The sequence below is a fragment of the Heteronotia binoei genome, chromosome 8 (assembly GCF_032191835.1).
Source record: "Heteronotia binoei isolate CCM8104 ecotype False Entrance Well chromosome 8, APGP_CSIRO_Hbin_v1, whole genome shotgun sequence".
In the NCBI taxonomy this organism is placed as follows: domain Eukaryota; kingdom Metazoa; phylum Chordata; class Lepidosauria; order Squamata; family Gekkonidae; genus Heteronotia; species Heteronotia binoei.
In genome coordinates, this window is record NC_083230.1 from 119,057,834 (window position 1) to 119,081,845 (window position 24,012).

Below are 24,012 nucleotides of genomic sequence, written 5' to 3' on the forward strand. Positions count from 1 at the left end.
TCCATTCTTTCCATAACATCCTTCACTGCTGGTTGACAACAGCAATGATCGTCTCCAAGGGTGAGATTCCAGCAGGAGTTGTATTGCATATTAGGCCACGCCCCACTGATGTAGCCAGTCCTCCAAGAGCTTACAAAAAAGAGTCCCGTAAGTTCTTCAAGGATTGGCTACATCCGGGGTGTGCGGCCTAATATGCAGAGGAGCTCCTGCTAGAATTCCACCCCTGATATTAGGCCACGCCCCCTGATGTAGCCAATCCTCCAAGAGCTTAGAGGGCTCTTAGTACAGGGCCTACTGTAAGCTCCAGGAGGATTGGCTACATCAGGGGTGTGTGGCCTAATAGGCAAAGGAGATCCTGCTAGAATTCCTTACAGGGCTCTTCGTACAGGGCCTACTGTAAGTTCCAGGATTGGCTACATCAGGGGTGTGTGGCCTAATATGCAAAGGAGGTCCTGCTAGAATTCCTTACAGGGCTCTCAGTACAGGGCCTACTGGAAGCTCCAGGAGGATTGGCTGCATCAGGGGTGTGTGGCCTAATAGGCAAAGGAGATCCTGCTAGAATTCCTTACAGGGCTCTTCGTACAGGGCCTGCTGTAAGCTCCAGGAGGATTGGCTACATCAGGAGGGTGTGGCCTAATATTCAAAGGAGGTCCTGCTAGAATTCCGTACAGGGCTCTCAGTACAGGGCCTACTGGAAGCTCCAGGAGGATTGGCTACATCAGGGGTGTGTGGCCTAATAGGCAAAGGAGGTCCTGCTAGAATTCCTTACAGGGCTCTTCCTACAGGGCCTGCTGTAAGCTCCAGGAGGATTGGCTACATCAGGGGGTGGGGCCTAATAGGCAAAAGAGGTCCTGCTAGAATTCCTTACAGGGCTCTTCATACAGGGCCTACTGAGAGCTCCAGGAGGATTGGCTACATCAGGGGGTGGGGCCTAATAGGCAAAGGAGGTCCTGCTAGAATTCCTTAGAGGGCTCTTCGTACAGGGCCTGCTGGAAGCTCCAGGAGGATTGGCTACATCAGGGGTGTGTGGCCTAATAGGCAAAAGAGGTCCTGCTAGAATTCCTTACAGGGCTCTTCGTACAGGGCCTGCTGTAAGCTCCAGGAGGATTGGCTACATCAGGGGTGTGCGGCCTAATAGGCAAAGGAGGTCCTGCTAGAATTCCTTACAGGGCTCTTCGTACAGGGCCTGCTGTAAGCTCTTGAAGGATTGGCTACATCAGGGGTGTGTGGCCTAATAGGCAAAGGAGGTCCTGCTAGAATTCCACCCCCTGATTCTTCTGGTGATCATACCATTAAGTGAGGGAAACGGGATTACACTGGGACATTCCATGGTAGCAAGAATTCACTAACACGTAAACGTAAAGTTGCGGTTTCCCGTAACTTTTCTGAAGACACCCTTGGTACGGATCTTAATCTTTTATTTCATAGGATCACGCTGACTTGAGGAACCACTCGTTCACCGTGGGGATGAAAATGGAGGTGGTGGATACAAACGAGCCATGCAAGATTTGCCCTGCAACAGTAACTAAGGTGAGAAAACGGAAAGGGAATGGCGAGAGAGTGCTGGAATCCATCGGGTGGGACCGAAATGGATGCATTGCATGAGCTTTTTGTGAGTGCTTGACACCCACACACATACACACACACACACACAAAAAGCAGTCCTGGTTTACTGATTTTTTTTTCAAGGATGGGGCTGGAAAATGAGCAAAAGTGTTTACCAGACAAGGACAGGAAACGTGGTGTTGCCTAGCAACCTGTAGCAGCTCTGGGGGGGAGGGACTAAGGAGGCTGCAGCATCTTGTACACCGCAGCGTCACTTCCAGGAACAACTTGGAAGTGACGACTGGTAGCTCTAGGAATTGCCAGAAAATCTATGGTAAACTATCGTTTTGGTACAGCCTGTGTCTCCTAGCACAAGAAACGTGGACACGGCAGGAGTTGGTACCTATTTTCTCAGCCCTTTGGATTGGACCGTTCCGTCAAATATTCATTTCTGAGGGACTTTGAATTGTATTAAGGGATATAAAGTCTGTATTAGTGAAGATGGACGATTACAATTGGCTGTGTATAAGAGAAGCTGTCAGGCACGGTTATTTGAAATGCTTTGTACACAGTGGGTTCTGTAAGTTTCAAATTATCTGTACACTGTGGTTTCCTGTAGTGTTTAACTCTGCTCAGCGTGGTGGCAAGCAACGAGGGCTATCGGTGAGAGACTTGGTAGTCTTTAGTAGCAGGACTGATTTGTGAGGCGCATTGAGGGGGCTTTGGGTGGTGATGTGTGAAGAATTCAAAGACCCTCATTTTCTTGCACTGCTTTAGCATGTCTCTGTGGCATCAACCAAGGGGAGGAGAACTTGACATCTCCAATGAGGCTCTGTGCCCGCATAGGACTGGATGGTGCCCCTCATATTGAATGAGAAGAACAGGAGACCAAATGAGAGAGGAGAATGCTTGACTAAGCATTGAGAGCCAGTTTGGTGTAGTGGTTTTAAGTGCGCAGACTCTTATCTGGGAGAACCGGATTTGATTCCCCACTCCTCCACTTGCAGCTGCTGGAATGGCCTTGGGTTAGCCACAGCTCTCTTATCTGGGAGAACCGGGTTTGATTCCCCACTCCTCCCCTTGCAGCTGCTGGAATGGCCTTGGCTCAGCCATGGCTCTCTTATCTGGGAGAACCGGGTTTGATTCCCCACTCCTCCACTTGCAGCTGCTGGAATGGCCTTGGGTTAGCCACAGCTCTCTTATCTGGGAGAACCGGGTTTGATTCCCCACTCCTCCACTTGCAGCTGCTGGCATGGCCTCGGGTCAGCCAGAGCTCTGGCAGAGGTTGTCCTTGAAAGGGCAGCTGCTGTGAGAGCCCTCTCAGCCCCACCCACCTCACAGGGTATCTGTTGTGGGGGAGGAAGCTAAAGGAGATTGTGAGCCACTCTGAGACTCTTCAGAGTGGAGGGCGGGATATTTTTCGGACCATAAGACGCACTTTTCCCCAAAAAAATTGGGGGGGGAAGTGTGTGCGTCTTATGGAGCGAAGGGATGATAGGACGTACCTTCCTCCGGGGTGGGGGGGCGATCCGCTGCCTCCGCCTCCAATCCCGGCGCTTCCCCCGCGCCTGCCTGCCTGGCTCCAGCTCTGTTTCCAGCAAGCACTGAGATCGCTCCACGCTGCCCCCACCGCAAACCCAGCGCTTCGCGAGCGCCGACTGTGGAGGGGGCAGCGTGCTTCCTCCGTGCCTGTCTGCCTGGCTCCAGCTCTGATGCTTAAAGCAAGCGCCAGGATCGGAGGGCGGAGGGAGCGATCCTGGCACTTGCTGGAAGCGTCAGAGCTGGAGCCAGGCAGACAGGCACGGAGGAAGCACGCTGCCCCCTCCGCAGCCGGCGCTCGCAAAGCACTGGGTTTGCGGAGGGGACGGGTGCTTCGTCTGTGCCTGTCTGCCTGGCTCCAGCTCTGATGCTTAAAGCAAGCGCCGGGATCGGAGGGCGGAGGGAGCGATCCTGGCGCTTGCTATAAGCGTCAGAGCTGGAGCCAGGCAGACAGGCACGGAGGAAGCACGCTGCCCCCTCCGCAGCCGGCACTCGCGAAGCGCTGGGTTTGTGGTGGGGGCAGCGTGGAGCGATCCCAGCGCTTGCTGGAAGCAGAGATGGAGCCAGGCAGGCAGGCGCGGAGGAAGCGTCAGGATCGGAGGCAGCGGATCGCCCCCCAGGAGGAAGGTGCGTCCTATGGTCCGGAGCGCCTTATGGACCGAAAAATACGGTAAATCCAATATCTTCTTCTTTCACATGCTGTTTAGTCACATGCAAAGTCAAATATGCACCTTTAAGAAGAGGAGCCTAAACTTGTCCAGTGGCCTGATTGCACATGTGGACGATTTGGACGTTTACAAAAAACAGCACATTCCTCAATGGTTCTTCCCCTGTCTCGTTAAAAAGTAGTTTAACTATCCATGTTCGAAATCATGTATGAATCAGCCTGGAAACTTCTTTGTTCAAACATCACTGGTGTAGTTAAGTAATTTTAGACTCTGGACTTTAAAGGCCTTATGCGGGGGAGGCAAGCCTTTAAATAGCTAATGCCTACTTAAAATGCCCAGCTACCCCCTTGCTGAGCCCACGATGCAAAGTCCTGGACTTCCACCCTACAGCCTCTCTCCTGCTAGCACCACTGTCAAAGAGGGATCGTACTTATTTCTTGAAACTTCCATGAACAGTAGAACAAAGCAGTAGACAAGCGCACCTTTAAGACCAGCTAAGTGTTATTCAGAATGTAAGCTTTCATATGCTCTTCAGCAGACTTCATCAGACAAAATGGGAATGGCAGGCAGCAGTTCTTAATATAAGTGGGCTGTGAGTTGGTACGTAGAACCATGGGAATGTTTTTAGCAGATTAAAAGAATCACAAATAGGGATCTGTGTTAAGAACATAAGAGAAGCCATGTTGGATCAGGCCAATGACCCATCCAGTCCAACACTCTGTGTCACACAGTGGCCAAAAAAACCTCCCCAAGTGCCATCAGAAGGTTCACAAGTGGGGCTAGAAGCCCTTCCACTTTGCCCCCGCAAGCACCAAGAATGCAGAGCATGACTGCCCCAGACAGTTCCAATGATATACTGTGGCTAATAGCCACTGATGGACCTCTTTGTTAGTGTTAGAACAAAGCAGGGCTGAAACAACACTGGAGGGGTGATAAAAAGCAGACTGCTGTTGTCGGTGCGAAGTGCCATAAATCTTTGTGATTCTTTTAATCTGCTAAAAACATTCCCAGGATTCTACGTGCCAACTCACTGCCCACTTCTATTAAGAATCGCTGCTTGCCATTCCCATTTTGTCTGATGAAGTCTGATGAAGAGCATACGAAAGCTTACATTCTGAACAAAACTTAGTTGGTCTTAAAGATGCACTTGTCTACGGTTTTGTTCTATTGCTTCAGACCAACACGGCTGCCTACTGGGATCTATTTACATGAACAGTGTTACTCCAGAACATTATAGCAAATGCCTAAAAGAGGGGTGTCGAACTCATTTGTTATGAGGGCTGGATCTGACAAATGAAACCTTTTTTGGGCTGGGCCATCTCGGGTTGGGCCAAGTCATGTCGAGCCAGGCCATGTGTGTACCTATTTAAGATTAGGTAGTAGAGATATAAATTTTAGAAAGAACACTGACAAACAGAAATATATATATTAAAAACTTAAAACGTGCTTAAAACGTTAGCAGTAGTTGGTCTTAAAGATGCTTTCTTTGTATTTCTCCCATGGGATCCAGGGAACTGGGCAAAGGAAGCTCTGGCTCTTTCCTTCCTTCCCCAGGGAAGGGGGGGGGAGCCTCAGCCAATAGAAGGAAGAGAGGCTTGGTTCAGTAACTCTGCTGTGCGATTGAGAGCGCTTGGCAAACCAAGCTATTCCCCCCTTCCTCCCCAAGGGAGGAGCTTTAAGCAATGGAAAAAAACAAAGGTTTTGCTCTGTAGCTCCTGTGCAACTGAGCAAGCCTGGCAAAGCAAGCTTTTATGAGAAGGAAGCAGAGGACAGCCAGTTGCTCAGGGGCCTGATAGGGGTGTCGAACTCATTTGTTATGAGGGCTGGATCTGACATAAATGAGACCTTGTTGGGCTGGGCCTGCTTCAGCCCCTGAACTGCATGTTTGACATCCCTGGCCTAAAACCTCTGAGATCACTGCCCAGCTTGGCAAACAGGGGGAATGCATTTAAAGTTGCTTTCTTTCTACTTTCCCGCATCTTTTTCTTTCTTTCTTTCCTTCCTTCCTTCCATTTATCTTGTGGCTCTCAAACCTCTGGCGTTCATGTCTTGCGGTTCTCAAACATCTGACATTTATTCTATGTGGCTCTTACATTAAGCAAGTTTGGCCACCCCTGGTCTAGGCTGATCCTGCACTGAGCAGGGAGGTTGGACTAGATGGCCTTCATGGCCCCTTCCAACTCGTGATTCTGTGGTCCTGGGCTTCTGTGGTGGTCTCCCATCTAAGTATTAACTAGGGGCGCCCCTTCTTAGCTTCTGAGATCTCACAAGATCAGGCAATTCTGAACCGTCCAGGTCAGCATTTTATCACCTGCTTTTCTGGAATGAAAACTGAAGTTGAAGGTAGTTCTATTTAGGGCTGTATTGGACTGATTTTATTTATTGGCAGATGTATTTATTTATTTAGCCTGCCCTTCCCGTAGAACAGGCTCGGGGCGGGTTACATCATAAAAACAGTCAACAGTAAAGACAGCGAAAGACCAATTTAAAATATTTAAAATCACAAAGACTATGATGGCAGATTCCGCCTCACAGACGTGACCTGTTGTCCAGATCCAGCAGATCATGTAGCGCTGGGATGGAATGAGGGGGGGAGGCCGGTAACAAGTGACGCCCACTGCATCAGCTGAAAGCCTGGTGAAAGAGCTCCGTTTTACAGGCCCTGCGGAATTGAAGCAGATCCCGCAGGGCCCGGATCTCCAGGGGAGCTCATTCCACCAGGCAGGGGCCAAGGCTGAAAAGGCCCTGGCCCTCGTTGAAGCCAGATGGACGTCTCTGGGGCCGGGAATTACCAAAAGTTGTTGGATCGTTGATCGTAAGGACCTACGGGGCTCATACAGGGAGAGGCGGTCCTGAAGGTATGTTGGCCCCTAGCTGTATAGGAGAGTGTTTAAAATGTGGCCTTTTGTGTGTTTCTGTCGGTTTTTATTCACACTGTTTTACTTTGTTTTTTTAAATAAATCTGTCATTTGCATCTTAAGCCTAAAGCTCCCCAAGGGAGCAAGGCAGCTGATGAATGTTTTAAAGAAATAAAAATGTCAAATAAATAAATAAACGAGCTAGGGCTGAGAGACAGTTTAGTGTAGTGGTTAAGAGCAGTAGACTCTAATCTGCAAGAACCAGGTTTGATTCCCCACTCCACGTGCAGCTGCTGGGTAACCTTGGGCCAGTCACAGTTCTCTTAGAGCTGTTCTCTCAAGAGCAGTTCTCTCAGCCCCACCTACCTCACAGGGTGTCTGTTGTGCGGAAAGGAAGGAAAGAAGATTGTAAGCCACTTTGAGACTCTTGAGTGAAGGGCAGGGTATAAATCCAATCTCTCCTCCTTCTTCCCTCCCCCTCATTGGCAGCCATTTTGTGGTTGTGCGTACCACCTTGTGTCAGAATTCCAGAGTAGGTTTGCCAATCCGCAGGTCCCAGCGGGGGTTCTTCCGCTTTCCCAGGCTCCTTCCCACCCCCAGTCAGCTGACCGGCGGGGGGAAGCCCCGCCCTCAGAGGACCATGTGCCTTTCCACCTCCGGAGGCTTCAGTCTCCGATTGAAAAGCTTCCTCTTGGGATGGTGTGTCTGTGTTACTTTGAAGAAGTTGGCAGCAACTCGTGAGTAGAGAGGCCAATCCCTCGCTTCAGAGTCCCCAGAAATGGGGGGGGGAGAGGGAAACATCTGCTGAGCACTTCATTATTCCCTATGTGGAGATCAATTCTCAGAGGGTATAATGGGGAATTGATCTGGAGGTTTCGGGGCTCTGGGGGAGCTGTTTTTTGAGATAGAGGCACCACATGTTCAGTATAGTATCTAGTGCCTCTCCCCAAAGTACCCCCCCCAAGTTTCAAAACGATTGTAGGGGGTCCAATTTTATGAGCCCCAAAAGAAGGTGCCCCTATCCTTCATTATTTCCTATGGAAGGAAGACATTTAAAAAGGTGTGCTGTCCCTTTAAATGTGATGGCAAGAACTCTCTTGGAGTTCAATTATGCTTGTCACAACCTTGCTCCTGGCTCCACCCCCAAAGTCTTCTGGCTCCACCCCCAAAGTCCCCAGATATTTCTTGAATTGGACTTGGCAACCCTATTCCAGAGGTGCCCCCAGATTCAAACCGGCTGGGGGCTCTTGATCCAAACCATACAGCATTCTGGAAAGTGAAAAGGTCCGTGAAAATAAAGGATAGCTTTCAAATAGTCCTGTTGGTGTTTAGAGCAAAAGGCAAACATAGTGGGAAAAGGAGCTTAGAAACCTGAAGTCGTGTATGTTGCCGCAGGAACTCTTACTCAAGCAGTTAATGGTGTGTCATTTGGTTCAGGTTTTTAACAGTCATTTTGTTCAAGTCACCGTCGACGACCTCCACCCCAAAGCCAGCAAAACATCAATCGTCTGCCACGCCGATTCCTTGGGGATCCTGCCAGTCCAATGGTGCCTTAAAAATGGAGTCCATCTCACACCTCCCAAAGGTATGTCTTTCTGCACAGTCTTCAAAAGTGCCGTGTTGGTTAGATAAGATTTCCCACCCTGGCCATTGATCTCATTTTTAGGGCTTTGTAGTCGAGGACGAGAGACTGCCAGTGTTCTGGTAGTGCTAGAAAAAGGCAGTCGGCTCTTCCACATTCTCATTCTCATCTAGGGCAACTAGAATGATTAAATGGCTGGAACACCTTCCCTATGAAGAAAGGTTGAAACGCTTAGGGCTCTTTAGCTTGGAGAAACGTCGACTGAGGGGTGACATGATAGAGGTTTACAAGATAATGCATGGGATGGAGAAAGTAGAGAAAGAAGTACTTTTCTCCCTTTCTCACAATACAAGAACTCGTGGGCATTCGATGAAATTGCTGAGCAGACAGGTTAAAACGGATAAAAGGAAGTACTTCTTCACCCAAAGGGTGATTAACATGTGGAATTCACTGCCACAGGAGGTGGTGGCGGCCACAAGCATGGCCACCTTCAAGAGGGGGTTAGATAAAAATATGGAGCAGAGGTCCATCAGTGGCTATTAGCCACAGTGTGTGTGTGTGTGTGTGTGTGTGTGTGTGTGTGTGTATTTGGCCGCTGTGTGACACAGAATGTTGGACTGGATGGGCCATTGGCCTGATCTAACATGGCTTCCCTTATGTTCTTATGTTCATTTTTGTCACTTGAACGTCTTTATTGCTTCATTGGGTGGGGGGGGGGCTTTGTTTTCTTTTTCACACTTGTTTTGCTCCTTCTAATAGTCAGTAGTATGATGTTTACATGGTTGTGTCTCCGACATAAAAACCTGCAGTTTTAATCTGTAGCGAATGCTCCCCAAAACATCTTGCAATGTGGAAGCCAAGGTGGAGCAAGACATCCATGGGGTTATAGCCTAAGTTTCTAGGTCGGTTGGTCTGTCTGTCTATCTATCTAATTAGTCTTCTTTCTTTCTTTCTTTCTTTCTTTCTTTCTTTCTTTCTTTCTTTCTTTCTTTCTTTCTTTCTTTCTTTCTTTCTTTCTTTCTTTCTTTCTTTCTTTCTTTCTTTCTTTCTTCCTTCCTTCCTTCCTTCCTTCCTTCCTTCCTTCCTTCTTTCCTTTCTTTCTTTCTTTCTTTCTTTCTTTCTTTCTTTCTTTCTTTCTTTCTTTCTTTCTTTCTTTCTTTCTTTCTTTCTTTCTTTCTTTCTTTCTTTCTTTCTTTCTTTCTTTCTTTCTTTCTCTCTCTCTCTCTCTCTCTCTCTACTTGTAAGAGAGAAATTAAAACAAAACTTTGAGGAGACAAAGAACATGCAGATTTCCCCAGACTTGATTCCTGTTTGGTGCCAGCCAACAAATGAATATCCATTAACGGCTGCCATGTATAAGCAAGGAAGGAGCACTGTTTATATGTATTAAGCTGGATTTATAGACCTCTTTCCTTCAGCGTAATGGCAGCGCTGCTCTTTTGCACGCTATTAAGGGGAGAGAATTTTTCCATTTGCTTAAAAGAACCATCACATTTCATGTGGCGTTCTGCCACAATCGTGCGCCCTTTGACTACAAGTGCCAACACCTAGAATCTATAAACGAGTCCACGTAACAAAAGCATGGTAGTGACTTTTTTACTTTCAACTGTAATAAATCCATTATTCATTGGTACAAAGTTCATGGTTTGGGGTTGCTGAAATACGGACTGCGATAAAATATTGACATGATGAATATACCTTGCCGATGTTTGAAGTTGGCTGCCACCCAAAGAAGCAATATGCACATGTTTGGTAGAAGAAGAAGATATTGGATTTATATCCCGCCCGTCACTCTGAATCTCCTTTACCGTCCTCCCCGACAACAGACACCCTGTGAGGTGGGTGGGGCTGAGAGAGCTCTGACAGAAGCTGCCCTTTCAAGGACAACCTCTGCCAGAGCTATGGCTGATCCAAGGCCATTCCAGCAGCTGCAAGTGGAGGAGTAGGGGAATCAATCCCGGTTCTCCCAGATAAGAGTCTCTGAGGTGCTATTGGACTCAAATTAGCTAAAAAATTAACGAGTTACAGGGTTGTTTTCAGGCTTGGGTTCTCTGCAGAGAGAAAATGGTGCGTGGCTGTACTTCAGGGACAGCGTTTACTAATGCGTGGGTGACAATACTGTTTGCTAAACGGGCACACCAGGCTTTTGCCCACCCCCCAGTTGTTGCTATGGTTGGAGGTGCCCCCCCCCAAAAAAAAATATCCCTAACCCAGTTTCCTGCAGTGGCCATTTCATCCCCACCATGGAGGGCTTTGTTTAAAATGTCAGTTAACATAAATGAGCAGAGAGTTATCCTGCTATAGCTATCTGTCTTTCAAGTTCACTGAATCTTCAGCTTTTTTTTAAAAAAGTAAGTCTCTAGTGCCTTTCGTTGCAGAGACAGGAAGGTCGTGTGGATCATCCTGCCCACATGAATGGCAGATTTCTTGCAATCTTTCGCAAAACACCACAGCAAAAACTATTCCCAGCTTTTTTTTTCTTTTTTAAAGTAAGTCTAGTTTTGGGTTGAAATTAAATCGAAAGCGTTTCCGGCTCAACATTAGGAAGAACTTCCTGACCGTTCGAGCGGTTCCTCAGTGGAACAGGCTCCTTCGGGAGGTGGTGGACTCTCCTTCCTTGGAGGTTTTTAAACAGAGATGGCCATCTGACAGCAATGAAGATCCTGTGAATTTAGGGGGAGGTCTTTGTGAGGTTCCTGCATTGTGCAGGGGGTTCCTCGGGAGGTGGTGGACTCTCCTTCCTTGGAGGTTTTTCAACAGAGGCTAGATGGCCCTCTGACAGCAATGAAGATCCTGTGAATTTAGGGGGAGGTCTTTGTGAGGTTCCTGCATTGTGCAGGGGTTTGGACTAGATGCCTCTGGAGGTCCCTTCCAACTCTTATGATTCTAGTCGCTTTCACTGCTGAGATAGGAAGGTCATGTGGATCTTCCTGTGCACGTGGCTGCTAGCCCAGCTTTCCTTGCAGACTTTCTCAAAACCTCACAGTTGGGGGAAACATCATAGGAAATGTGTTTATTTACTTCATTTCTACCCCGCATTTCTCCCCATTGGGACCCCAAATTGGCTTATCTTCTTCTCCCCTCCTCCATTTTATCCTCACAACAACCCTGTGAGCAGGACTTTTTTTGTACCAGGAACTCCTTTGCATATTAGGCCATACCCCCTGATATTAGCCAGTCCTCCTGGAGCATACAGGGCTCTTCGTACAGGGCCTACTGAGAGCTCCAGAAGGATTGGCTACATCAGGAGGGTGTGGCCTAATAGGCAAAGGAGGTCCTGCTAGAATTCCTTACAGGGCTCTTCGTACAGGGCCTACTGAGAGCTCCAGGAGGATTGGCTACATCAGGGGTGTGTGGCCTAATATGCAAAGGAGGTCCTGCTAGAATTCCTTACAGGGCTCTTCATACAGGGCCTACTGAGAGCTCCAGGAGGATTGGCTGCATCAGGAGGGTGTGGCCTAATATGCAAAGGAGGTCCTGCTAGAATTCCTTACAGGGCTCTTCGTACAGGGCCTACTGAGAGCTCCAGGAGGATTGGCTGCATCAGGGGTGTGTGGCCTAATATGCAAAGGAGGTCCTGCTAGAATTCCTTACAGGGCTCTTTGTACAGGGCCTGCTGAGAGTTCCAGAAGGATTGGCTACATCAGTGGTATGTGGCCTAATATGCAAAGGAGTTCCTGCTACAAAAAAAGCCCTGCCTGTGAGGTACGTTAAGCTGAAAAGTGCGTGACTAGCCCTGGGTCACCCAGCAAGCTTCCATGGACAGAGTGGGGAATTTGAACCTGGGTGTCCTAGACAGTCGTCCGCTCTAGCCACTACATCACCCTGACGTTTTTAAAATCAGCTGATTTATGGAAGACCTACATACTGCAGGGGTGGCCAACGGTAGCTCTCCAGATGTTTTTTTTTGCCTACAACTCCCATCAGCCCCAGCCAGCATGGCCAATGGCTGGGGCTGATGGGAGTTGTAGGCAAAAGAACATCAGGAGAGCTACCATTGACCACCGCTGACATACTGTTATTTTTAATTTAATTTAATGTTTAGGATTTATATCCCGCCCTATCCATCAAGCAGGCTCAAGGCGGCTTGCAACAATAAAACAACCGAGTTAAAATAATGCCATTTTAAAAACAAAAAAACCCAGAAATTACGAAACCGGAGCAGCACAGTAAACAGTCTTACGGACATAGGCGGTAAACAGCATGTGGCTGATAGCGGACAGCATAACATGACACCATAATGGTAAAATGTTGGGGGAAGTGTTGACTTTCAAAGGACGCCCGCTAGATTAATTAAAAACCTGACGCAAGAGTTCCGTCTTACAGGCCCCGAAGAACCTTGATAAGTTTCACATAGCCCGGATCTCCAGCGGGAGCTCATTCCACCAGGCAGGGGCCCGGACCAAAAAGGCCCTGGCCCTCGTTGAAGCCAGCCAGGCGTCCTTAGGACCAGGGACTATGAGGAGATGTTGAGCAGCAGGGGGGTGGGCGGGGGTTCATATGGGGAGAGGCAGTCCCGAAGATATGGCTGTAAAGGGCCTTAAAGGTAACGACAAACACCTTGAACCGGATCCGGTATTTGAGAGTGAGCCAGTGCAATCCTTATCTGGACCTTATGTCTTCATGGGAAACCATTGTTTTGTTTTGTGAAGCCCCTTTTATTATATTTCATTGCACTGCAGACAGATAACAGTCTAGTGAAGTTTTTTGTATTCTGGGTGTTCCCACAGGTTATCCCAGCCAAGATTTTGACTGGGCAGATTACCAGAAGCAGTGCGGAGCGGAAGCGGCACCGGAATTCTGCTTTAAAAATGTAAGGTTCTTTTTCTTTTTTGCATCCAGTACGCAGCTTTATCCCTGCCACCTGCGGCCATCTTGCTTTTCCAGCTTTCTTCAGCTTTTGCTTCTCGGCGCTAGAAAACAAGAGAGCCAGGTCTGCTTTAACAATGAAAGGGAAACGTGATATGCAACTTGGACCACCCCATTGTTCTGCACGGCGAGAAAATCTGTGCAGAGGAAAGAAGACAAAACCTATGCTCAAATAGGGCCTTGGAAACCATACAAACCCTGGAAGATCTGTTTGTCCCCAGGTGAAAATGAGAGAACAAGAGCAGCAGATCTTCCTTGAAAACCACTTTCCGTTCTTTTGAATAAAACAAAACTCCTCCAAACTTTACATCTGAGAAAGGATGCAAAGCTAAACCTAGAGGGAATGTGGGCCTTCATTTCTGCCACCCTGCCTCTTGTTTTTTAGGTCTCCTTCAGCCGCGGCTTTACGAAAAACATGAAGCTGGAGGCTGTGAACCCCAGGAACCCAGCCGAAATCTGCGTGGCGTCTGTCACGTCAGTGAAGGGGAGATTGATATGGCTCCACTTGGAAGGTAAGCTATGGTCATGACTGGAGCACATGGAATTGATGGTTTAGGATTCAATATTTGCAGATTAAAATTTGAAATGAATTGTTGAAGATTTCAGGCTGGCGCATGCAAAAACCTCAGGGCTTTTTTTGGGGGGGTAGCAATTGTTGCATATTAGGCCACACCCCCTGATGTCGCCAATCCTCTTGGAGCTTATGGTAGGCCCTATACTAAGAGGGAACATGGAGGGGGCTTTGTAGAGCAGCAACATTATATCTCTTCCAAGGGAAACCCAGAAGTGGTGTGAAGCCACTCTAGACTATGTCAGAACTCTATGGAAACCACAGAGCTGGTGATTCCTAGAGTGTTTGGGCATCACTGCCAGGTTTCCCGGGATGTGATGTAGCACTATCACACCGACAGCGATTTTTTTTATTATTCTCCCACCAGAGTGATGACAGATAACAGAGCTTAGGGGTAAGATATCTCCCACGCACAGCAGGTGAATAGTAGGCATATCTTTGACAGTCTATCCAGACGAAGACTCTGGCTGCCCTAGGTATTCCTGACTTTGTGTTATCAACAGGGCTTTTTTTTTTTTGAGCAGGAACACAGTTCTGGCTGGCGTGGTGTCAGGGGGTGTGGCTTAAGATGCAAATTAGTTCCTGCTGGGCCTTTTTTCCCCTACGCAAAAAGCCCTGTGTGAAACAATGGTGATCTCAGGGGGTGTGGCCTGATATGTAAAAGAGTTCCTGCTGGGCTTTCTCTACCAAAAAAAAAAGCCCTAGTTATCAATATGAATTTTCCCGGTAACCTGTAAAAATGTAAACCTAACCCGTAAAACGAATTAGTTCAAACAAATAGACGGGAATGGGGATTTCTGCTTCAGTGGCCGCCTTTTGCACGCAGTAATCTGATCATATTTATTTCTTTTATTCGGTTTTTAGCCCACCCTTCCCGTAGGACAGGCTCAGGGCGGGTTACATCATAAAAAACAATCAACAGTATAAAACGGGTGGCCAGCGGTAGCTCTCCAGATGTTTTTTTGCCTACAACTCCCATCAGCCCCAGCCAGCATGGCCAATGGATGGGACTGATGGGAGTTGTAGGCAAAAAAAGTCTGGATTTGCATCATTACCCACCAGTCTAGTTTTATCCCTAAGGCTTCTAAAGCCTCTTTCTTTCTCAGGTCGCTGAACTGGACGTTTTAACTAATTTAGTTAGAGGGATGCCAAAAAGTGAAGCTTTGGAAAAATGGGAAAAATTCTACAATTGGTTGGGAAAAAAATGATGCAACTGTTGTATCTATGAAAATATTTTTGTTATATTACTGATTTTATTTAAGTAGGAGATGTTATTAAGACTGGAGTTAACCACAATCAACCTCTTTTAATATGAGTTTAAACAGTATAAGTGGATAACAGATGTAGATAATTTGTTTTATTCTTTATTGTTGTGTTCCCAAATATGTCCAAAATAAATGTTAAAAATTTAAAAAAAAAACCCAAACGTCTGGAGAGCTACCGTTGGCCACCCCTGATATAAAACAATAAAAGACCAATTTAAAATATATAAAATCTAAGACTACAGGGTGACAATAGAGACTAAAATGGCAGGTTCTGCCTCACAGATAAGGCCTATTGTCCAGGTCCAGGTTTCCTTTTGAAACCTAGCCAGGTTTTTCTTGGGGGGGGGGGGGAGGCGTTTTGAATTTGTGCCAAATTAAATGAGGACGACACATAATTACTCCTTTTGTCCTGCTTTGTTTTTGCTCTGCGGGCCGTCAGGACGGAGCTGTACGTTATCTCCTCTCGAAAGAAGGAGAGGCTTATTCTACATACGCACACGCTCCCCGGCCCTGGTGATGGCGCCGTAGAGAGTAATAATTCAGCCGAGGAAAACTAATGACGCTTCAGTTCATTTCCAGTTTGTCGCTGCTAATAATCTCTCGGAACGAGGAGTTGATGAGGTGCTTACAGGCCCCATCTCTCCAACGCTTAGCTGAGTAGATGTTTGTCATTAAGCCTGCTTAGTTGAAAGCAGGACTAGTTTAAAGAGAGAGAGAGAGAGAGACACACACACACACACACACAGCGTGTTGCTAGACTACCTGCTGCATTTGGGGATTTTTTTTAACTCCCTCTTCTCCCCCCCCCTCCCAGTTTTCTAATACACAGCATGGACTTCTCATGATAGCGATAGCCAGGGGTCATTTTGTAGAAAAATAGGTGGTGGAGCTCATTAGCACATGCCGCACCCCCTCCAAAAGCAACCTGATGCAAGAAAGGAGAGTCCCGGGGGAGCAAGGCCTGCTTGGGCAGGCTAGAGATTCAGCCAGCCCAAGCAGGCCTCGCTTGCCTGGGGCTCTCCTGGGCCGCCACACCCCAGTCAAAAGGCCAGCAAGCCACCTGCCTCCCAAAATTACATAAGAAGTGGAGAAAGGGTGGTGCGGGCTTCTCCAGGGGTTAACGAGGGCTGCTGGGGACATGGCAAAGCCCCTGGTGGCTGGCTGGCTGCCCCCTCTCCTAATCCAGTGATTGTGATGCAGCTGCACCTACTATTCAATGGACAAGGTTGGTGGGGAGGAGGAGGGGGAACCCTCAGAAAGGTTCAGGAACTGCACTCCTGTGAGCTCCAGCTGAATCTGAGGCCCAGGGATAGCGCTTCAGTCTCCGCACTGCCGCCTTGCCGAATACAGCTGATGTTGGCTGTTCTGTCTTTTTAAAAATCAGAGTTACAGGACAGTTAGGATAGTCACAGGATAACCTTGAATCAGAACGGTCATAAGATCACCATTTGCCATCTCGTCTCGATACCTGTACTCGGGTGGAATTCTAGCAGGAGCTCCTTTGCATATTAGGCCACACACCCCTGAAGTAGCCAATCCTCCAAGAGCTTACAAAAAAGAGCCTTGTAAGCTCTTGGAGGATTGGCTCCATCAGGGGGGTGTGACCTAATATGCAAAGGAGCTCCTGCTAGCATTCCTTACAGGGCTCTTCGTACAGGGCCTGCTGTAAGCTCCAGGGGGATTGGCTACATCAGGAGTATGTGGCCGAATAGGCAAAGAAGGTCCTGCTAGAATTCCTTACAGGGCTCTTCATACAGGGCCTGCTGTAAGCTCCAGGTGGATTGGTTACATCAGGGGCATGTGGCCTAATATGCAAAGGAGTCCTGCTAGAATTCCTTACAGAGCTCTTCATACAGGGCCTGCTGTAAGCTCCAGAGGGATTGGCTACATCAGGGGGGTGTGGCCTAATAGGCAAAGAAGGTCCTGCTAGAATTCCACCCCTGCCTGTACTAATGTATTCTGAGGCTCCGGATGACTGTGGTAGATGTCTGTTGTGAACAGACATCTACTTGCACCTGCTGGAATGGCCTTGGGTCAGCCATAGCTCTGGCAGAGGTTGTCCTTGAAAGGGCAGCTGCTGTGAGAGCCCTCTCCAGCCCCACCCACCTCACAGGGTGTCTGTTGGGGGGGAGGAAGGTAAAGGAGATTGTGAGCCGCTCTGAGACTCTTTGGAGTGGAGGGCGGGATATAAATCCAATATCTTCATCTACCTCACAGGGGGTCTGTTGTGGGGGAGGAAGGTAAAGGAGATTGTGAGCTGCTCTGAGACTCTTCGGAGTGGAGGGCGGGATATAAATCCAATATCTTCATCTACCTCACAGGGTGTCTGTTGTGGGGGAGGAAGGTAAAGGGGATTGTGAGCCGCTCTGAGACTCTTCGGAGTGGAGGGCGGGATATAAATCCAATATCTTCATCTACCTCACAGGGTGTCTGTTGTGGGGGGGGGGGGAAGTAAAGGAGATTGTGAGCCCCTCTGAGACTCTTTGGAGTGGAGGACGGGATATAAATCCAATATCTTCATCTACCTCACAGGGTGTCTGTTGTGTGGGGGGGAAGGTAAAGGAGATTGTGTGAGCCGCTCTGAGACTCTTCGGAGTGGAGGGCGGGATATAAATCCAATATCTTCATCTACCTCACAGGGTGTCTGTTGTGGGGGGGGGAGGTAAAGGAGATTGTGAGCCGCTTCTGGGAGAGCCCTCTCAGCCCCATCCACCTCACAGGGTGTCTGTTGTGGGGGAGGAAGATAAAGGAAATTGTGAGTCGCTCTGAGACTCTGAGATTCGGAGTGGAGGGCGGGATATAAATCCAATATCATCTTCTTCTTCTCTTCTTCTTCAAGTTAGCAGGTGTGCATGCCTTGCCCCAGTTCTTGCTGTGCTGCGTTGTTTGTTTGCTGTGCCGTGTTGCTTCACTCGTGTTCTGTAGCGTTAGCTTTTACTCGGTTGCTTTAGTGTTTAATATCAAGTTTTAGGCCTTGCATTTTCTTAAGGGAATAGCTTTTGCCCTTGGTACGCACACAGCAAAACTGCGTTATTTCGCCATTGGTAAAAAAAAAAATAAAAATAAAATTCTGAGAGTGTGAGCTGCTGTTATATGTGCATTTTTTTTATTTCATACATAAATCCACATTCATACAAGGGGCCCAGAGGCAGAGGTCTGCTTGCAGAAAGCTGATGTTATTCTGTTGTATCGTGATTCTTCTTTTTCTGCTAGAGCGTCCATCCTGGTTTTAGAAATCATATTTTATATTTGTTTTTTATAGGATTACAAGGACCTGCCTCAGAATACATAGTTGATGTAGACTCGATGGACATATTCCCAGTTGGCTGGTGTGAGGCGAATTCTTATAATCTGTCGGCACCGCGTAAAGCACTTAGTAAGTCATGTGAGCAGTGACTACGGCATTCCCTTGTTTAATTCTTACCCCATGGGAAGCATTGAGAACATTAAAAGAGCCCTGCTGGATCGGACCAGTGGTCCATCTAGTCCAGCATCCCGAGAACATCAGAAGAGCCCTGCTGGATCGGTCCAGGGGTCCATCTAGTCCAGCATCCCGAGAACATAAGAAGAGCCCTGCTGGATTGGACCAGTGGTCCATCTAGTCCAGCATCCCGAGAACATCAGAAGAGCCCTGCTGGATCAGACCAGTGGTCCATCTAGTCCAGCATCCCGAGAACATCAGAACAGCCCTGCTGGATCAGACCAGTGGTCCATCTAGTCCAGCATCCTGAGAACATCAGAAGAGCCCTGCTGGATCAGACCAGTGGTCCGTCTAGTCCAGCATCCCGAGAACATCAGAACAGCCCTGCTGGATCAGACCAGTGGTCCATCTAGTCCAGCATCCCAAGAACATCAGAAGAGCCCTGCTGGATCAGACCAGTGGTCCATCTAGTCCAGCATCCCGAGAACATCAGAAGAGCCCTGCTGGATCAGACCAGTGGTCCATCTAGTCCAGCATCCCGAGAACATCAGAAGAGCCCTGCTGGATCAGACCAGTGGTCCATCTAGTCCAGCATCCCAAGAACATCAGAAGAGCCCTGCTGGATCAGACCAGTGGCCCATCTATTCCTGCATCCTAAGAACATCAGAAGAGCCCTGCTGGATCAGGCCAGTGGTCCATCTAGTCCAGCATCCCGAGAACATCAGAAGAGCCCTGCTGGATCAGACCAGGGGTCCATCTAGTCCAGCATCCCGAGAACATCAGAAGAGCCCTGCTGGATCAGACCAGTGGTCCATCTAGTCCAGCATCCCAAGAACATCAGAAGAGCCCTGCTGGATCAGACCAGTGGCCCATCTATTCCTGCATCCTAAGAAAATCAGAAGAGCCCTGCTGGATCAAACCAGTGGTCCATCTAGTCCAGCATCCTGAGAACATCAGAAGAGCCCTGCTGGATCAGACCAGTGGTCCATCTAGTCTAGCATCCTGAGTACATCAGAAGAGCCCTGCTGGATCAGACCAGTGGTCCACCTTTTCCAGCATCCTAAGAACATCAGAAGAGCCCTGCTGGATCAGATCAGTGGTCGTATATGAACATATGAAGCTGCCTTCTATTGAATCAGACCCTTGGTCCATCAAAGTCAGTATTGTCTACTCAGACTGGCAGCAGCTCTCCAGCGTCTTAAGCTGAGGATTTTCACACCTATTTGCCTGGACCGTTTTTAGTTGGAGATGCTGGGGATTGAACCTGGAACTTTCTGCTTACCAAGCAGATGCTCTACCACTGAGCCACCATAGCTCCCCATCTAGTCCAGCATCCTATGAATGCAAGAAAAGTGCCTACTACCTTCCCAACCTCCTGCTCAAGACATGGGTAGCTAATACTACTTCCCCAACATCAGGCACCATTATGCAATCAGAATGTCGGAACTCCATTTCTTACCCTCCACCCCGTGACTGCATCTGTACAAATACCATTCTTCAAGTTTTGTGTTTTGCCGCAAATGGATGGATTTTTCTCCCCATCTGAGCCGCTGGGTTTGCAGAACCCTAATTTGCAGCTGTGGTTGACCCCATTGTGTAATTTTGATCTTCACAGGGATCATCCCTTGGCTGTTAGGAAAAGCGTAATCTGGATAAACCCGTCTTCAGGGATGCAAAAAGAGAAATAACCAGCTGATCTCTTTGTGTTCCCGAGCTCTTTAATTTTGATGACGATTCAGCCGGCCGAGGTTGTTTTTTTTTTTTTTTGGCTGCCTGGTGAATATAAAACATCCTCCCAAAAAACACACAGCGCGAGGGGCAGCGTCACCTGTCTTATTTGCATTTAGATCTGCAAGTCAGATTTGAAAACACGCTGCTCCTTTTTAAAAGAGTGAACTATGCTTGATTGTAAAATCAGGGGGCCGTGCCTAATTTCAGAGGCTGCAAACTGAAGCCTTGCTGTGCGTTGGCGGTATTAAGGGAGTAGGAAAAAATGCCGTGGGTAATCAGGCTTGCAAAATTTAATCACCCACTACGTTCTTTTTCTACATGCAAAAATGAATCGTATTGTGTTTTTTCTATTTTCTAAATTAAATATGGATTCCATAAAAGCAAGATTAGCAAATGCAAGGTCTTGAGGCCTTATATTTTTCATAGCAGGGCAGTGTGGTCAGTTTTTGTTTACATGCATTTCCTTACAACACCGGAAAAAGAGCGAGTGAGGATTTGCTGCCCCAATGAGAAGAAGCTCCTTCCTCCTTCTGTTGTCTGAAGCAGTCCAGTCTATTCTAAAGAACGTCTTCATCCAAAGAAGCGCTTTTTCACTCAAAGACTAATTTAACTCATCAGATTCACTGCTGCAGGAAGTTGTGGTGGATACAAGCATAGGCAGCTTCAAGAGGGGATTGGATAAACATCTGGAGCAGCGGTCTGTGAGTGGCTTTTTGCCACAAGGTATAGATGGAACTCTCTGTCTGGGGCAGTGATGCTCTGTATCCTTGGTGCTTAGGGGGCAACAGTAGGAGAGCATGTGGAGTTCTGGCCCTGCTGGTGGACCTTCTGATGGCCCCTGGGTTTCGGCCAATGTGTGACGCAGGATGGGCAATTTGGCCTGTTCCAACATGGCTTCTTATGTTCTTATTTTGAGCAGAGGTTCATCAGTAACAATAGCCACAAGGTACAGATGGAACTTCTGTCTGAGGCAGTGATGCTCTGTATTCTTGGTGCTTGGGGAGGCAACAGCGGGAGGGCTTCTGGAGTTCTGGTCCCACTGGTGGACCTCCTGATGGCACCTGGGTTTCAGCCACTGTGTGACACAGAGTGTTGGACTGGATGGGCCATTGGCTTGATCCAGCATGGCTTCTCTTATGCTCTTATATGACACAGAGTGTTGGACTGGATGGGCCATTGGACTGATCCAACATGGCTTCTCTTATGTTCTTCTGTGACACAGAGTGTTGGACTGGATGGGCCATTGGATTGATCCAACATGGCTTCTCTTATGTGACACAGAGTGTTGGACTGGATGGGCCATTGGCTTGATCCAGCATGGCTTCTCTTATGCTCTTATATGACACAGAGTGTTGGACTGGATGGGCCATTGGACTGATCCAACATGGCTTCTCTTATGTTCTTCTGTGACACAGAGTGTTGGACTGGATGGGCCATTGGATTGATCCAACATGGCTTCTCTTATGTGACACAGAGTGTTGGACTGGATGGGCCATTGGCTTGATCCAGCATGGCTTCTCTTATGCTCTTATTCTACCACCTCAGCACTCTTATCACCCTGGCATCATCTCATCCTGCTGCACGATGGAGATCAAGCTTTGGTCTGCAGTTGTCCAATCTATAAGAGATAGTAGTAAGCTGCAGTTGTCCCAATATTACCATGCTTGACTGATGCATGAGCCCCCTATGACTGGCAGAGAGCCATTTGCAGGTCTCAGATTCACACAGCTCCTGGACCTTTCTGAGGGTTCCCCCTCCTCCTCCCCACCTACCTACCTTGTCCATTGAATAGGAGGTGCAGCTGCATAACAATCCCTGGAGTAGGAGAGCGGGCGGCCAGCCAGCCACCAGGAGCTTTGCCACGCCCCATCAGCCCTCATTAATCGCTGGAGAAGCCCATACCAACCTTTCTGCACTTATATGATTTTGAGTGCCAGCTGGCTTGCTGGCGTTTTGACTGGGGGAGCAGCCCAGGAGAGCCCCTGGTGAGCAAGATCTGCTTGGACTGGCTGGATCTCTAGCCAGCCCAAGCAGGCCTCACTCACCCGGGGCTCTCCTTTCTTGCGTCGGGTTGCTTTTGGCTGGGGGGGGGCATATGCTAATGAGTTGTGCTGATGAGCTCCGCCACCTATTTTTCTACAAAACGGCCCCTGGCCATTTGTAATATTAACAGCCTAAGCAGGGGCATGGAGCCTCCGTGTTCAAAAGAAGTGTACCTCTAACTAGCAGACTCTGGCAGCAAACACAGGGAAGGCTATCCCCACCACACCCTTCTTGTAAACCTCTACCTGGTTGGAGAGGAAATGCCAAGCCAAGCGCCTCTTCCGCCTGATGCAATAAGGCATGTATGGAATGCTTACGAAAAGGCGAGAAGGTCTGATCTAGTTTACTGTTCCCATCTCGACGGGGAGACCCGAAGGTGTGAGATTTTTATAAACCCAGGTTACCAAACTCCATTTCTCTCTCTTTTTTTTGCAGTACAAAGGACGAGAAAGATCGCCGTGGTGCAGCCGGAGAAGCAGTAAGTAGGCACTTAAAATGTAAATAACAAAGCCGCTCTAATATGTAAATAAATAAGATTTGCTCCCCGGGAATGGAGTACAGCAGCGAAACTGAATAACTTGGTGTTCGGCAGCTTATAATTTAGTACGTGCACGGATACCTCCTTAAAATGATGTGCGCGCGTGGCTAGAATTCACATCGTCTGACTCCAGCTGGCTTCAGGTTTATCTCTGTAGGTTTAAGGGAATGTCTCAAAATGTTAGGCTCTCCCATGTTGGGAATGGGGAAATTAAGAGATCATCAGGGTAGCCTGAGATTACAAGGGATCATCAGAGTGCAGTCCAAGAGGTGGGTTAACTACAGTTGCAGTGCTGATTTGTAAAAATCTGCAAGTACACTAGCATGGCTTTTTTTGTAGCAGGAACTCCTTTGCCTATTAGCCCACACAGCCCTGATGTAGCCAATCCTCCTGGAGCTCTCAGTAGGCCCTGTAAGAAGAGCCCTGTAAGGAATTCTAGCAGGACCTCCTTAGCATATTAGGCCACACACCCCTGATGTAGCCAGTCCTCCTGGAGCTCTCAGTAGGCCCTGTATGAAGAGCCCTGTAAAGAATTCTAGCAGGACCTCCTTTGCCTATTAGGCCACACCCCCCTGATGTAGCCAATCCTTCTGGAGCTTACAGCAGGCCCTGTATGAAGAGCCCTGTAAGGAATTCTAGCAGGACCTCCTTTGCCTATTAGGCCACACACCCCTGATGTAGCCAATCCTCCTGGAGCTTACAGCAGGCCCTGTACGAAGAGCCCTGTAAGGAATTCTAGCAGGACCTCCTTTGCCTATTAGGCCACACCCCCCTGATGGAGCCAGTCCTCCTGGAGCTCTCAGCAGGCCCTGTACGAAGAGCCCTGTAAGGAATTCTAGCAGGACCTCCTTAGCATATTAGGCCACATCCTCATGATTTAGCCAATCCTCTTGGAGCTTACAGTAGGCCCTGTACAAAGAGCCCTGTAAAGTCTTGGAGGGCTGCCTACATTGGAGGGAGACGGTATTCTATTATGCAAAGGAGTTCCTGCTACAACAAAAGCCCTGCACATTAGATATTTAAATCTGAAGTCTTTGAATATATTCATGTTGGCTACGGGCTGTAATATTAATACATTTGAAATACCGTTTGAAATCTGAAGTCTGGGATGAAAAAGGTTTGGTTAATCCCAAAATCAGCTGTGTTAGCTGAGACCGTCTGGCAAAAGTGAAGTAAAAATAAATGAGCCATTTTTTAAAAAACCCTGGAAACGATTTTATCCTTTCTGATCCCTAGATCTGAGTGTGGGCTGGTATAAATATTTTCGTAAGTTTTCCGTAATTCTTTATATCGTTCTGCTAAATATTATAAGCTGTTGTGCCGGGGTCAGGAGGATATTGGAAATGTGAACTTGCACGTGAACGTATATATAAAGCTGCCTT

General features: G+C 48.0%; 1 protein-coding gene across 1 annotated transcript in view; it reads left to right on the forward strand.

Moving 5' to 3' along the window:
- The window catches only part of SFMBT2 (Scm like with four mbt domains 2), a 96,898-nt gene that overhangs the window by 49,920 nt on the left and 22,966 nt on the right, over positions 1 to 24,012 (forward strand). Inside the window, exons 7-12 of the mRNA XM_060245974.1 lie at positions 1,429 to 1,530; positions 8,048 to 8,195; positions 12,923 to 13,005; positions 13,447 to 13,573; positions 18,160 to 18,273; positions 22,528 to 22,570. Coding sequence (XP_060101957.1) covers positions 1,429 to 1,530; positions 8,048 to 8,195; positions 12,923 to 13,005; positions 13,447 to 13,573; positions 18,160 to 18,273; positions 22,528 to 22,570 — 617 coding nt within the window. The remainder of the gene's footprint in view (positions 1 to 1,428; positions 1,531 to 8,047; positions 8,196 to 12,922; positions 13,006 to 13,446; positions 13,574 to 18,159; positions 18,274 to 22,527; positions 22,571 to 24,012) is intronic.